A 14,045-nucleotide genomic window follows, 5' to 3' on the forward strand; every position below is an offset into this window, starting at 1 on the left:
TGAAAAATAAAACAAAGCCCCCATTGGTCGCGACGCCCTGTGGGCGGGCCCAGGGCAGCAGCGCCCTCGCGAGAAGGGCCGGGCCCAAGAGGCGCCATCTTGAAGCCAGAGGCCGTTCCTTGGCAGAGCGCGGCCTCCCTCCCGGGAAGCTCCAGCTGCTCTCCCAAGCAAAATGCCCAGCAGCCCAGACGGGAGGGGACACGAGTCCTGACACGCTCACATCGGGCTGCCGTGCGTCCGGACTTTCCCGGACAAAAGTCATGCCAAGGGCGGGGTTTACGTCCGGGATCTTAGACAAATCAATCGAAAAATCGCGGTGCTTTGTGGCGTTTTTGTATCGAGAAGAAGAAGAGCTCAACCATGTTGGGGTCTTCCTTAAAAAAGCTCCACAACAACTTTTGGGGGGGGTCCAGGTTTTTACTTTTTGAAACATGGGACCCCTCGGCTCACCCCAAAGACGCGTCTTTCCTTGAGCCCCGCCTGCCCTGTGAGGAAGGAAACCCAGCCAGCCTCGCTCTCTTCTCCCTTCCCAGGCAGGGCAGCTGCTCCCGGACTCTGGCCTTGGGCCTCTGCCTCAGCGTCCCCATCCTTCCATGGGGCAACACATCAGAAATGCCTGCTGGTTTGGATGCCTCTGTGTCCGCGTGGCGTGTGGGCGCCTTGACTGGCCTCGCACCCGATTTCTGGCCTGTTTCCAGCCATGCTGTGGCTGCCCCTCTTGTTGACTGTTTTTGTATTTCTTTTTAAAAATATATTTCCCCTTTATGCCTGGGCTGAATATGAGAGGAAACACCTAGAATCTCACCATGTCAGTTAGATAGTTGCTGCAATTCAGGATTATATATGCCAGCCTTCTTAGGGTCCCCAGCATGGTGCCTGTGGGCAGCAGTGTACCTACCAGTATCGCTTACAGCACCTGTGAAAGGTCTCAGTAAATATCCCCTCACAAATCCAAACTTTTGCTCTTCCTGCTCAGTTCTTGTTACATTGAACTCTCACCACTCCAAACATGTCCACTTTGAAGTGGGTGACAGGAGTGGATGCCCACTTTCTCTTCTGAACAAAGGGGAGGTGCACAGGGCTTCTCTTTCAGAGCAAGTGAAGTGGGATGGTGGCAGGTGTAGTTCCCTTTCTCTCTCTCTGGTGAGGGTGGCTGATGCAGGGGCATGCCTGCAACATTTTGTGCACCAATTTCTCTGCTCTTTAAGATGTGGCAGCCATTTTGTGTTATGCAGCACTCCACTCCTGGCACCCACTTTGTGACTGGCATCCACAGCACTCTCTCAAAATCCGATGTGCTCACTGCTATTCAGGACAACTTGCAAGTAAAACATTAGAAAATGCAATGAAATGACATCAAAGTAATATAAGATGAAGAAAGGTTCAACAAATAAAGCAAATACATTAGGTAGGAAATTATTTATTTGGTAAAACAAACGAAAAGGTAAAGGGACCCCTGACCATTAGGTCCAGTCGTGGCCGACCTTGGGGTTGCGGAGCTCATCTCACTTTATTGGCCGAGGGAGCCGGCGTACAGCTTCCGGGTCATGTGGCCAGTATGACTAAGCCACTTCTGGCGAACCAGAGCAGCGCACGGAAACACCGTTTACCTTCCCGCTGGAGCAGTACCTATTTATCTACTTGCACTTGGACATGCTTTCGAACTGCTAGGTGGGCAGGAGCCGGGACCGAGCAACGGGAGCTCACCCCATCGTGGGGATTCGAACCGCCGACCTTCTGATTGGCAAGTCCTAGGCTCTGTTTAACCCACAGCTTGAATTTAAAAAACCCTCTTTACCATCTGATGAAAGAACAAGTGAGGGAACCAGTCAAGCTTTCTAGGACCAATAATTCCATTATATTTGCTGCAAAAAACCCTTCCATATCAACCTGCCCTTACTCTAAGATGAGCAACTGAGGCCCTCCTGGAGGCCCATCCTCAGTATCAGATACCTGGTGTGCTCTCCTGGGCCCAACTAGATGCTTCTTTTTGATGGGCACTTAAGGAGAAAAGCTGCAACTACTGCATTAGCAATGATTTGTTGTTGTTGTTCATTAAATTTCTATACCGCCCTTCATCTGAAGATCACAGGGTGTTTTACAGTATAAAAACACAAACATAACATAATGACAAACAAAAACAATAACTCCAAACCCACAGTTAAAAAGGCCAAAGATTATTTAATTTGCCAAAGGCCTGGGAGAAGAGAAATGTTTTTGTCCCTCCAGGAAAGGCTCACTCTCATGTTGCAATTCTCTGGATCTCATGGAGGAGGTGCACGAAGGAGGGCCTCAGATGATGGTTGCAGAGTCCAGGTAGCTTCGTAGGGGAAAGATGACCCTTGAGGTACTGCTGTTTAACACTTTATTGGGACAAAAAAACAGCACTTTGAATTGGGCTCGGAAACTAATTGGCAGCCACTGCGGTTGGATCAGTGTTGTCTGCTCAAACCGTCTTGCCCCAGTGAGCAACCGGGGCCCCAAATTCTGCACCAGCTGAAGTTTCCCAGCTGTCTTGAGAGGTAGCCCAATGTAAAACGCATTGCAGTAATCTAACCCAGAGGCTACTAGAGCATAGATGACAGAAATTAGACCACCCCTGTCCTTTGATGTGTCATTACATGTTTTTAAAGGCTTGTGTCATTTTGTGGGTTTTTATGGATTTGCCTGTTGGAAAAACTCCTGTGCCTTTATGCAAATTATTTAAAATAAATGAGTTTGTATACATACTTACATACTTAGATACGTATGTCAGAGGCTCATTTATAATTCTATTTCATGAATGATTCATGTTCTTATGTAGCTGCATTGTTTTATAATTTCTGAATGTCCCATGATCATGATCATATTATGAAGCAGTCGTGTTCTATGTTATTCATCAGTGGTTCCCAATTAGGGGTTGGGGGACTCCTGGGACTCCCATGGAATGCACCCAGGGGCTCTGCAGCCCCATCCCTTGCCTCCTCCCCCCCCCCCCCACTATTTTTTTGTTTGTTTGTCATTTTTGCAGGGTTATATCACAAATTGTATGGTCTGTTTTAGTGCTGTGCAATTTTTCAGTATATGGGCCAAAATTGGTTTTTAAATCACACTGCAATAACGATTTTGACCCGGCAATACATAGCAACAGATCACTCTCTCTCACGCGAGGGAGAGCAGGGCAGCCGATTGCGAGTCTCTGCCTTTCCCTCACACTGATGGAGAATATCACTTCAAGGCACTGTGTGGCACCACCTTCCCCTGGCACTGAGGCAGAGCAGCTTTTCTCTTATGTTTATTTTTTTATTGGTTTTTACACATATTTTCCTTTTAAACATCATTTCAAATTTTTTGACTATCACAGCCTAGGACTTCCTTCAACCTCGACCAGTGGTTTTCTAAAATCTTTTCTAATTGTGCATTTTGTTACTTTTCTTTACATTTCCAACATTTTTGTCCTTTTCTTTACATTTCCAACATTTATTGTCTGTTTTATACATTTCAGCTAATTTCACTAGTGTTGTAAATCATTTTCATAATATTTTCTTTCAGTGCACTGCAAGCAGTAAATTTTATTCCCTCTTTCCACAGTTTCGCCCAATCTATTTGTATATTGTGACCAACATCTTTAGCCCAATGAATTATAACCGATTGAACTTCCTCATCTTTCTGATGCCATTCCAATAATTATTTGTACATTTTAGATAATATTTTAAATCTATTATTTAATAACTCCAATTCAAATTTGATTTTGTATATCCAAATCCATTTTTTCTTTTTATCCTCTTTAAACATTTTGTTGACTTGACGATAATGCAACCAATCATTCACCAAACCTTTTACATCTTCATATGGTTTTAGCTTCCATTGGTTCGCCATCTCTGTTACTAATTGCTCACAGGTGGCCCAATTTTTACCCATGTTTATCTTTTTTACACTCATTGCCTCAAGAGGCGAAAGCCACCATGGTGTCTTGTGTTGTAATAGATTCTTATATCTGTCCCACACCTCATGCAATGACTTTCGAAATACAGTCATACCTCATGTTATGTTTGCTTCAGGTTGAGCATTTCCAGGTTGGGTCCGGCGGCGACCCAGGAAGTACTATCGGAAAGGGTTACTTCGGGGTTTCGCCACTTGCGCATTCACAGACGCGCAAAATGACGTTACACGCATGCGCAGAAGTGGTGAATTGCGACCTGTGCACTCGGAGATGCGGCTTGCATTCTGCTCATGTTGCAAATGGGGCTCCGGAATGGGTCCTTTCCGCAATCCGAGGCACCACTGTATGTGGTTTCCAAATCCTTTATGAACTTTGATTTTATCATACCAAAGATATGCGTGCCATCTGAGGCTTACAAGTTGGACAGGAAAATTGGCTTCCAGGTGGAAAAATCAAATTTGGAAACAGAATTGTTAGAACCCAATACTAAGAATTTGTCAAAAATGTATAACTTGCTGTTGAAATGGAATACGCAGGATGAAACGGTGAAATCAGCCATGATTAAGTGGGCACAAGATATTGGTCATAACATTATGTTTGCTGACTGGGAAAAGTTGTGGACCACCGGTATGAAATTTACGGCATGTAATGCCCTAAGAGAGAATATTATGAAAATGATTTATAGGTGGTACATGACCCCAGTCAAGCTTGCAAAAATTTACCACTTACCTGATAATAAATGTTGGAAATGTAAAGAGACTGAAGGTACATTCTTTCATCTTTGGTGGACATGCCCAAAGATTAAGGCTATCTGGGAAATGATATATAATGAAATGAAAAAGGTATTTAAATATACCTTCCTGAAGAAACCAGAGGCCTTTCTCCAGGGTATGGTCGGCCAATTGGTGCCAAAGAAGGATAGAACATTCTTTATGTATGCTACAACAGCAGCAAGAATACTCATCGCAAAGTATTGGAAGACACAAGATCTACCCACCTTGGAAGAATGCAGATGAAGGTGATAGACTATATGGGACTGGCAGAAATGACTGGCAGAATCCAAGAACAGGGAAGAGAGACAGCGGAAGAAGATTGGAAGAAATTTAAGGACTATCTTAGGAAACATTGCAAAATTAATGAATGTTAGAATGGCGTTGGTTTAGAAATTATGTGGTTTTCAGCTGTAATGGTTAAGTAAAAAGAAAAGAAAGGATAAAAAATTAAATGAAAAATAAGGGAGAGGATTTGCTGAATTAATAATTAGAAATTGGAATACAGAAAGGGGAGGTATGAGGAAGTCGGGGAAGTAAGTTACAAGAAAATAAGGGATTGAAACTATACTTGTTTTTGTTTGTGTTTGTTTGTATTGTTGTTTTGTCTTGTTTTTATATAATTTTTGAAACTTTAATAAATATATTAAAAAGAAAAAAAAATGTGTGCCATCTGAATCTGTTGCCAAATCCTTCCAGATCTAAAAGGTCTTTATTCTCCAACAACATCCAATCCCTTAACCAATAAAGGCATGATGCTTGCTTTTCTCACTCAGCAAGAAAGCAGCCACAGAAGGACGTGCATCTCCACTGGACTGCGACTTGATGCACCCCCACCCCTCCCACTCAAACCATGCAGTGGAGGGGATGCCGCTTCCTTTCCTCCCCCCCCATCTCTGCGGCTGCTGCTTCCTGCATTGTGGGGGGATGTTGGACTAGATGACCCTCGGCTCCCTTCCAAGTCTCAGATTCTGTGATTCCCTCATCTCCACGCCTGATAAGCAGGCACCCCACCTGTGCGATCTCCGAGACTGCTCCTTCCCTCATCCTCACACCTGATCTTCAACTTCAGGCATTGTGATATAGCAGATTATTATTATTATTAATTATTGATTTATTGAATTTATATACTGCCGTATATCTGGTGTTTTCAGGGTGGTTCACAGCACAAAATCAAAATACAAAACCACAAAATACAAAATCAAAACCACCCAATAACGATGTTTAGCTGCTGATATATCACAGCGTTGAAAACCATATAACACTCATCCCTAGTCTGTGTTTTTTTAGTATACCTAAAATCCTTAAAAGACGCCTGCTCCTTGGGAGAAAGGCGATGACAAACCTAGACAGCATCCTAAAAAGCAGAGACATCACCTTGCCAACAAAGGTCCGTATAGTTAAAGCCATGGTTTTCCCAGTAGTGATGTATGGAAGTGAAGGCTGGACCATAAAGAAGGCTGATTGCCGAAGAATTGATGCTTTTGAATTATGGTGCTGGAGGAGACTCTTGAGAGTCCCATGGATTGCAAGAAGATCAAATCTATCAGCCCTGAGTGCTCACTGGAAGGACAGATCGCGAAGCTGAGGCTCCAATCCTTTGGCCACCTCATGAGAAGAGAAGACTCCCTGGAAAAGACCCTGATGTTGGGAAAGGTGGAGGGCACAAGGAGAAGGGGACGACAGAGGACGAGATGGTGGGACAGTGTTCTCGAAGCTACCAGCATGAGTTTGACCAAACTGCGGGAGGCAGTGGAAGACAGGAGTGCCTGGCGTGCTCTGGTCCAGGGGGTCACAAAGAGTCGGACACGACTAAACAACAACAAAATCCTTTGCTTATTATGGGCTACCCCACCGTTTTGTTCAAAAAAATTGCTTTGTAGAGGTAAACTACCTTAGAGTTATCAAAATTTTCAAAAGTGGGGGATGCGTGGCTTGGCTTTTGAAAAATAGGGGGTCCTCAGTAATTAACTAATTGGGAACCACTGTTATAAACCAAGCACAGCTATAAGTTTTTTTCTTTTTGTATTCCAGTGTACTTATTATCAATTATTTTAAAAAATGGTGCAGCGCAAAGCACATTTTTATTCTGAAAGTGTGGCCCAGTTTTTTAGCCAGTGTTTTAGCAGGTGGAGGTTGCATCTTGGAGCCGCATCTCATGAACCCGCTCCAGGCAATTTAAAGCACCCCTCCCTGCAACAGAAAGAATCCTGGGAACCATAGTCCACCCCTCAGGGGCTACAATGCGCAGGACCCTTAAACCACAGTTCCCCGCATTCCGGAGGGGTGGGGTGCCTGTAAGCTTAGGATCGGGCTGCGCGCGCGGAAAGGACCCCTTCTCCCTCCCGAGCCCTCGAGGCCACCGCGTGGCTGGCTTGGGATCCCCGCTTGCTGATTGGCTGCCGCCGGGCGCCCCGGGCGACCGAGGATGGAGCGTTCGGGCTGGTTTTTGAATCGGGCCGAAGCAGGTGGGAGTTGGGCGGCGGCAGAAGCGGCCGGAGGAGTTTTTTCGCAGGTAGAGAGCGGGGTGCAGCCTTCCTCCGAGTGCAGCCCCTTCCCAGTTCTCGGGGTCCTTTTCCTCCCCTCTTTTTCTTGCATCCTTCGCTGGGATCAGCCTTCCTCTCCCACGCCAGCCTCCCAAGGCGGTGGCAGTTCCCGTGGTCAAGCTGCGGCAAAGCAAAAGGCCGCTATGGCAAGGTGGCCTCATCCTCGAATGCCCGCTGCCTTCAGGGTTGCGATGCATTGGCAACGACCTGCCTGCTTGTAATATCAAAGGACTTGGTGAGGTGCAAAGATACTGGATCTTGCATGCTGTGGCCTCTGAGTACCCCCCGCCCACCTCCTCCTCTTCCTGCTGCTGCTGCTGCTGCTTTGTGCTAGATGCCACTGCTTTTAGCCACGATTCTGAGTTAGCCCCTATAGTAACCCTCTTCCTACCTATAGTTACACAGAGCATGATATATCACACACATAAAATATCAACACACATATGTTGTTCTCTTCCAGTGGTTCCCAAAATGAGTGGTAGTGCCCCCTGGAGGGTTTACCTTGGGGGAGCTAAGAGGCCAGGGGGACCGTGGGCGGGTGCTGGAGGTGTAAGGGACCATCAGACTTTGAAAAACTGGTATCTGTGGATCAAGTTCATCCGTTTTGTCAACTTAATTAAACTGAATAGTTTGAACAAATGTGCAATTAATTGCTACTGGTTTGAATTCTATTGTGTTACCTTCCTTGGTGGGTTGTGTAAATTGTTGTTCCAAAAATGCTTGTTCTAGAACAGGGTGGCGGGGGCACTGGGGATGAGTTTATGGAACTAAGGGCATGATGGCTCAAAAAAGTTTTGTAAGCACTGTTCTAGTCCTACACCAGCAAGTTATCATCTGAAAGTCCTCTGTTTCCACATATTTGTTCCTTAATAAATCTTTAAAAATTTGCGAACTCGCCTGATCTGTCACTGCCTGGCTCCAATGGTGGGTGGATTATCAAGGACCCCAGAAATGAATGCTTTGGAACAGTAGGGCTCTGACCTTGCTGAGAGATGCTGGAGCCACATTTTAAGCTGTCAGTACAAAATCCCACAGTGGTGCAGAGTGAAAGACCTTGGGACTTTTTAAGAGCAACAAGCAATTGTTGCTGCTTTTTGCGTGTAGATAAGACTCACAGACTCAACTTTCAAAAAGCGTAGGCTGTGTGCGGTAAAATAACCGCCCTATGGTAACTTTTTTCTTCTTGCATTGCCATGATCATTTTTTGATGGAAGGCTTTGCAATGAGGTGGTGGAGGCTTTCAGCCCTGCTGCCACTGTATTCTGGTCATTCAAGTCGAATGCACATGAATGAGAAGCAGGCCCCCTCCAGACTGGCGTTCTGCCGCCGTGTGTTCTGGAAGCCCTTGTGTGCTGCTGCTTCCTGTAATGCAACTGTCACAGAATCATAGAGTGGGAAGGAGCCCAACGGGTTAGCTAGTCCAACCCCTGCAATGCAGGATCCTGGAGTTAGAGTCCTCAGCCCCTCCAGACAGGTGCTTCATTGAGGTGCATTCTGCAGCATGTTCTTGCTGACATGATCACAGTACATTAGTGATGGATTTATTCTGCAATGTTTCCTTAGTGCTGCCACATTACTGCTCCTGAGAGAGGCTATAGTGCAACATAAGTGGGACAGCCCACCCCCAACATTTGGGTTATGAAAAGTTAAGGGATTTTAGCAGAAAGTTAAAGGTCATGCACTGATTGGAAACAAGCAGGATGACCGCTCCCAAACTTTGCAGACACAAATAGTATTGAAAGTGGGATCACATATGACTGTCCCAATAGGATCATGAGCACAAAGCAGCATGAATGAGCAATAAAATGACCTCTGGAGATGCCTGCAATGAGGAATAGTCTATTCTGTCTTCCTGAGTGATTCACAAGAGCGAAAACTTTTATTTGTGCTGTAGGTACAAGAATAAAACAAGACCCCCACATTGGGGTGGGGAAGCCTGTAGGCCTTCAGATTGGCTGGACTGCCGTTCTCATCACCCCTGACCCCTGGCCATGCTGGCTGCTGCTCCTGCGATTCATCTGGTGTCTTGGGAGTTTGGGTGCAACTCAGCTTGGAGGAGTTAAGACGAGAGAGGGCAGGTACCCACATTCCCATACTTTCCTGCCCCTTTCACCCATCAGCTGACTTCTCTATCTTCTTCTTGCTTAGACTGACATGTCTTGGGTTGCATCCTGTTTACCACTTCCTCCTCAGACTTCTATCTCAGACTTCAAGATGAGAGGTCATCTTTAACTCTTCTATGAGAGAACAAAGGAGCAAGTGTGGCTTTCTTGTTCTTCTCTGGACTAGCTGGATAGAGGTTTCTAGTTCTAGTTTCAGTTATGTATTTCCTGCAATTAACAACTTTACTATTTTCTTCTCTGCAAGCATTTATCTCTGCGTGATTGTGACAGGCAATGTCTCTTCTCTAACCAAGGTTTCACTAGTTTAAACACTGCTTGCTCTGCATACCAAAAGGGTTTCAATAAGTCATTCACTAAGTTATCCCAATCAATAGTATTGTTAATGAGTGGCAAAAAATGCTTTAATAAATAAAATAAAGTAGCTTAAGCACCAGACAGATGATGACTGCAATAAGGGGGTGGGGTGGGATTTATTCTTTGTAGAATAAATTGGGGGTGGGGTGGGATTTATTCTTTGTAGCAAGAAGATAAATATTGTTTGCCTCCCTTTCCCTCACTCCAGGTGGCTGGAGGCCTTCCAGAAAGCAGGAGATAAGGCTGCTTTCCCCAGCTGCTGAACTCATTCCTTTAAGAAACTCCAGAGAGCAGACAGAACAAGCTGGAGGAGACATCAGCAGAGTTAGCCATGAAGAAGGCAGGGAAGCAAAGCCCTGGAGGCTCCTCTTCATCCAGTGACCCGCAGGGGACATCCAGGGATGCATCAGAGCAGATGTGCCCTAACCCACCTTCCCAGGAGGATGCCGTCAGAGTCACTTCACTTCCCCACCCAAAACAGCCATCCTACAGCATGGAGCTGTTTAACCCCTGGCAGGACCTTCGGTGGTACCAGATCCCTTTGTCATCTTCAAGGAGGCCCAAAGCAGGCCTCTTCAGCTTTACATTCCAGTCCAGCCTGGAGGAGTACCAGCAGCTCCGGAAGTCCAAGAATCTGAAAACCGGCCGGCCCTTCTCCATGCCGCCTCTTTCTTCTGTTCCCTTGATGCTCACTGATGGCTCCCAGGGAGCACCACACAAGAGGGTGAGTAATCCCTGGCCAAACGTGAAGCTAGAATTTGGGGCTTGGGAGGGAGGAGTGTGCTCATGGATTGACTCCTGGGGCTGGTGTGTACTGTTGCCTTTGTTGTCAGTCCAAATAGATATATGTGCAAATAAGTATTATTTTTAGAGTGTCCGAAAGGCACATGCCCTGCCCTTAGGCTTGGACTCTGAGAGGGCAGAAGACCGTCTTGCCCAATGCCTCTTGGAAGCCTCCGGCAAGAGGGAAGAGGCACTGCTCAGTGGCAGACGGTCCCAGCTTCAGTCCTTAGTATCTGCAGGTAGGGCTGGGAATCATCCTTGTTTATAATGCTAGAAAACCTCTGCCAGTCAGTGTGGACAATACCAAGCTTGTTACTGAGTAGATGGACCAAGGATCCAACCCTGTGGAAGGCAGCTTTCCATGTAGAGAAATGGTAGAGGGGGAGGGATCCGTTTGGCAATGCTAGGATGCAGAGGGTCCATCCTGCTGGAACCGCAATGTTCTTTACTTGCTGGTGGTCTTGCTGTGATGGAGGTGAAGGGGCTACCCAGCAGCTTGCGATAGGAGCCAGTCCTTCTTCGGCTTGTGATAGGAGCCCGTCATTTCCCTTCCCCAGCTCTCTGCAGCTACGTGGCAACAGCAACTAAGAGTCGCAGCAGAGTTCTTTCTGGAGAGTGTGGGGAGGAGAAAGCAAACTCCCTGCAGCTGTTGCGGTTGCCTAGAAGGGTTCAGGCTGCTCTTTCCCTAGGTGACCCGCGGTCATCCTCGGCTGGTAGATACCTCGAGTTACAAATGCCTCAGGTTACAAACTCCGCTAACCTGGAAGAGTTACCTCGAGTTGAGAACTTTGCCCCAGGATGAGAACGGAAATTGTGTGTCGGTGGCGCAGCAGCAGCTAGAGGCCCCATTAGCGAAAGTACGCCTCTAGTTAAGAACAGTTTCAGCTTAAGAATGGACCTCTGGAACGAATTAAGTTCGTAACTAGAGGTACCGCTGTACATCGTGCCACAAATGTCCCAGTACAAGTTCTAATTCCCAAGCATCCTGCATTACCATGAGATCTCTGTAAGCACGAATTGGGTCCTATCAGTTTCGTCCCCAGCACAGACAGCCAAACTGCTCATACAAGACAGTAGTGCAAAAGCCACAGAAAGCGCTGATGAAGTTGCTGCAGAGAGGCTTCCTTTGGATAATGACACACCTTGAACGGATGTCCCTTTTGTCCTACAGCAAGACGGCCGCAGGCGCTCAAGAGCTGGTGAAGCCAAAGGTGGCAAATCCCTCTCCTATATCAAAGGTAATATTTTAAAACAGGGGTGGGCAAGACGTCAGGCTTGTTGGATCTACGCTTCACTTTTTGCTAGAGCCCTGAGATTTATCAAGGAGAGCCATGTGCAAAAGGCACCCAGTTTGAATGAAAGAGCCGGGAGCCTCTGAGCTGAGAGGCAGGTCTTCAGGACTGGGAATGAACTGAGCTCACACAGTCCTCCCCCCCCCCCATTAGCTCTCTACATTTCAGCAGCCTGATTTAAGTTGGATTTCTTTTTCATTGCCCCTGAGTCATGTTGATCTGCTGCAAATCATTCAGAGATCCACCATTATCTTTTGATCTACCTTCTTCCCACCCTTGATCCAAAATGTCACCAGTGACTTTGGCAGTGCAAAGGGATTGCTTCTGGCAGGGCAATCCCCTAAGGTCCTGCTTCGAAGACAGCTCTGCTTTGCTGGACCTTAAAGGTAAAGGTAAAGGTACCCCTGCCCGTACGGGCCAGTCTTGCCAGACTCTGGGGTTGTGCGCCCATCTCACTTAAGAGGCCAGGGGCCAGCGCTGTCCGGAGACACTTCCGGGTCACATGGCCAGTGTGACATCGCTGCTCTGGCGAGCCAGAGCTGCACACGGAAACGCCGTTTACCTTCCCGCTGGTAAGCGGTCCCTATTTATCTACTTGCACCCGGAGGTGCTTTCGAACTGCTAGGTTGGCAGGTGCTGGGACCGAGCAGCGGGAGCACACCCCGCAGCAGGGATTCGAACCGCCGACCTTTCGATCAGCAAGTCCTAGGTGCTGAGGCTTTAACCCACAGCGCCACCTGTGTCCCTACCTTGCTGGACCTTACACCAGGGCAATTAATGGACACCCTTTGCTTTTCGGGACGCAGGTGGCGCTGTGGGTTAAAGCCTCAGCGCCTAGGACTTGCCGATCGAAAGGTTGGCGGTTCGAATCCCTGCGGCGGGGTGCGCTCCCGCTGCTCGGTCCCAGCGCCTGCCAACCTAGCAGTTCGAAAGCACCTCCAGGTGCAAGTAGATAAATAGGGACCGCTTACCAGTGGGAAGGTAAACGGCGTTTCCGTGTGCAGCTCTGGCTCACCAGAGCAGCGATGTCACACTGGCCATGTGACCCGGAAGTGTCTCCGGACAGCGCTGGCCCCTGGCCTCTTAAGTGAGATGGGCGCACAACCCCAGAGTCTGGCAAGACTGGCCCGTACGGGCAGGGGTACCTTTACCTTTACCTTTGCTTTTCCAGAGGCAATGCTAAAAGCACAACAATGGCCGTAGTTGGCCATCCTCTTGCTGTCAGTGTGATGAAGGAGGGTTTAGGGATTCTCATAAATGGTTGGTGGCAGGTGAGTTCACCTGAGTGGTTCTTCAGTGCTCTGGCCCCTCAGTCAGACTAGGCTTGGTGGGTCAAGGGTTCCCCCCAACAGGCCAGCTAGGAAACACTGTCTTATGAAACCATCCAATCCACGTCAGCTCCTCATTCTGGGGTTGCTTCCAGATTTGCTTCCACAGAATTTCTGCAGAAGTTTATGCTATCACCACCAAGTGGCTCATGAATGTGTATTTAGCACTTGCTATTTATTGCAATGTTCTTGCTTTTTTGTAGGATCTCAGCTAAAGCATCCATGGCAGACGGCCATCCAATCTCTGCTGTGGGCTGTGATCCCATGGAGATAGTTGAAAGGGAGGAGTGGATCATACGTCTGATAAATGCAGGCGTAACTCAATTTCTTTCTCAAAATGTAATGCCCCAACAATTCAAAAAGTGTTTTGCATTGGCTTTAAAAATAAATCCAGCCAGCAGAAAAAGATCCATATCCAGTTTGGCAGTCCCAGGCTCTGTTGAAAGGGAAAGTTTTGATGCATAATGTAAGGCCAGGGTAATGTAGTGGTTATACTGTTGGACTAGGAGCTGGGAGACTAGGGTTCAAATCCCCACTCAGCTATTATGCTCGCTGAGTGACCCTGGGACAGTCACTGTCTCTTAGCCTGACCTACCTCACAGGTTTGTTGTGAGAATACATGTCTGCCACCTTGAGCTCCTTACAGGGAAATGTGAGATGTAAATAAAATTAAATTAAATGTGTTGAAGAGTCATGAAGCTGTGAGTCCCACCACAGATAAAGCCCTCGTCTGAGCAGCCTCTGGTTGTACTTTGGATGGCAGACACCCCAAGGAGGTCCTTCTCCTTTCCTAAGATTTCTAAGCAAGGTGGGGGGAGGCGCTCACTCCGTTATCCTTGACTGCACCAACCGCCCCTAATTCTGGGGGTCCTCGCCTGGCTCGTCTTTCATTCTCAGCCCCCACCCATAATATGGAGGGTAGTATTT

At 47.3% G+C, this 14,045-nt stretch overlaps 1 protein-coding gene across 7 annotated transcripts in view; it reads left to right on the forward strand.

Annotated features, from left to right (window-relative positions):
• Positions 1–6,834: 6,834 nt before the first annotated feature.
• FAM178B (family with sequence similarity 178 member B) overlaps positions 6,835–14,045 on the forward strand; it is a 186,467-nt gene continuing 179,256 nt past the window's right edge. For 2 of the 7 annotated variants that reach the window (XM_081921282.1, XM_081921281.1), the window contains exons 1-3: positions 6,835–7,207; positions 9,924–10,439; positions 11,670–11,736. In XM_081921282.1, coding sequence (XP_081777408.1) covers positions 10,047–10,439; positions 11,670–11,736 — 460 coding nt within the window. In that variant the 5' untranslated portion in view covers positions 6,835–7,207; positions 9,924–10,046. The remainder of the gene's footprint in view (positions 7,208–9,923; positions 10,440–11,669; positions 11,737–14,045) is intronic. The other 5 variants (XR_014170940.1, XM_081921283.1, XM_081921278.1 and 2 more) reach the window with 3 other exon arrangements.

The sequence above is a fragment of the Podarcis melisellensis genome (assembly GCF_964234715.1).
Source record: "Podarcis melisellensis genome assembly, chromosome: 8".
NCBI lineage: Eukaryota > Metazoa > Chordata > Lepidosauria > Squamata > Lacertidae > Podarcis > Podarcis melisellensis.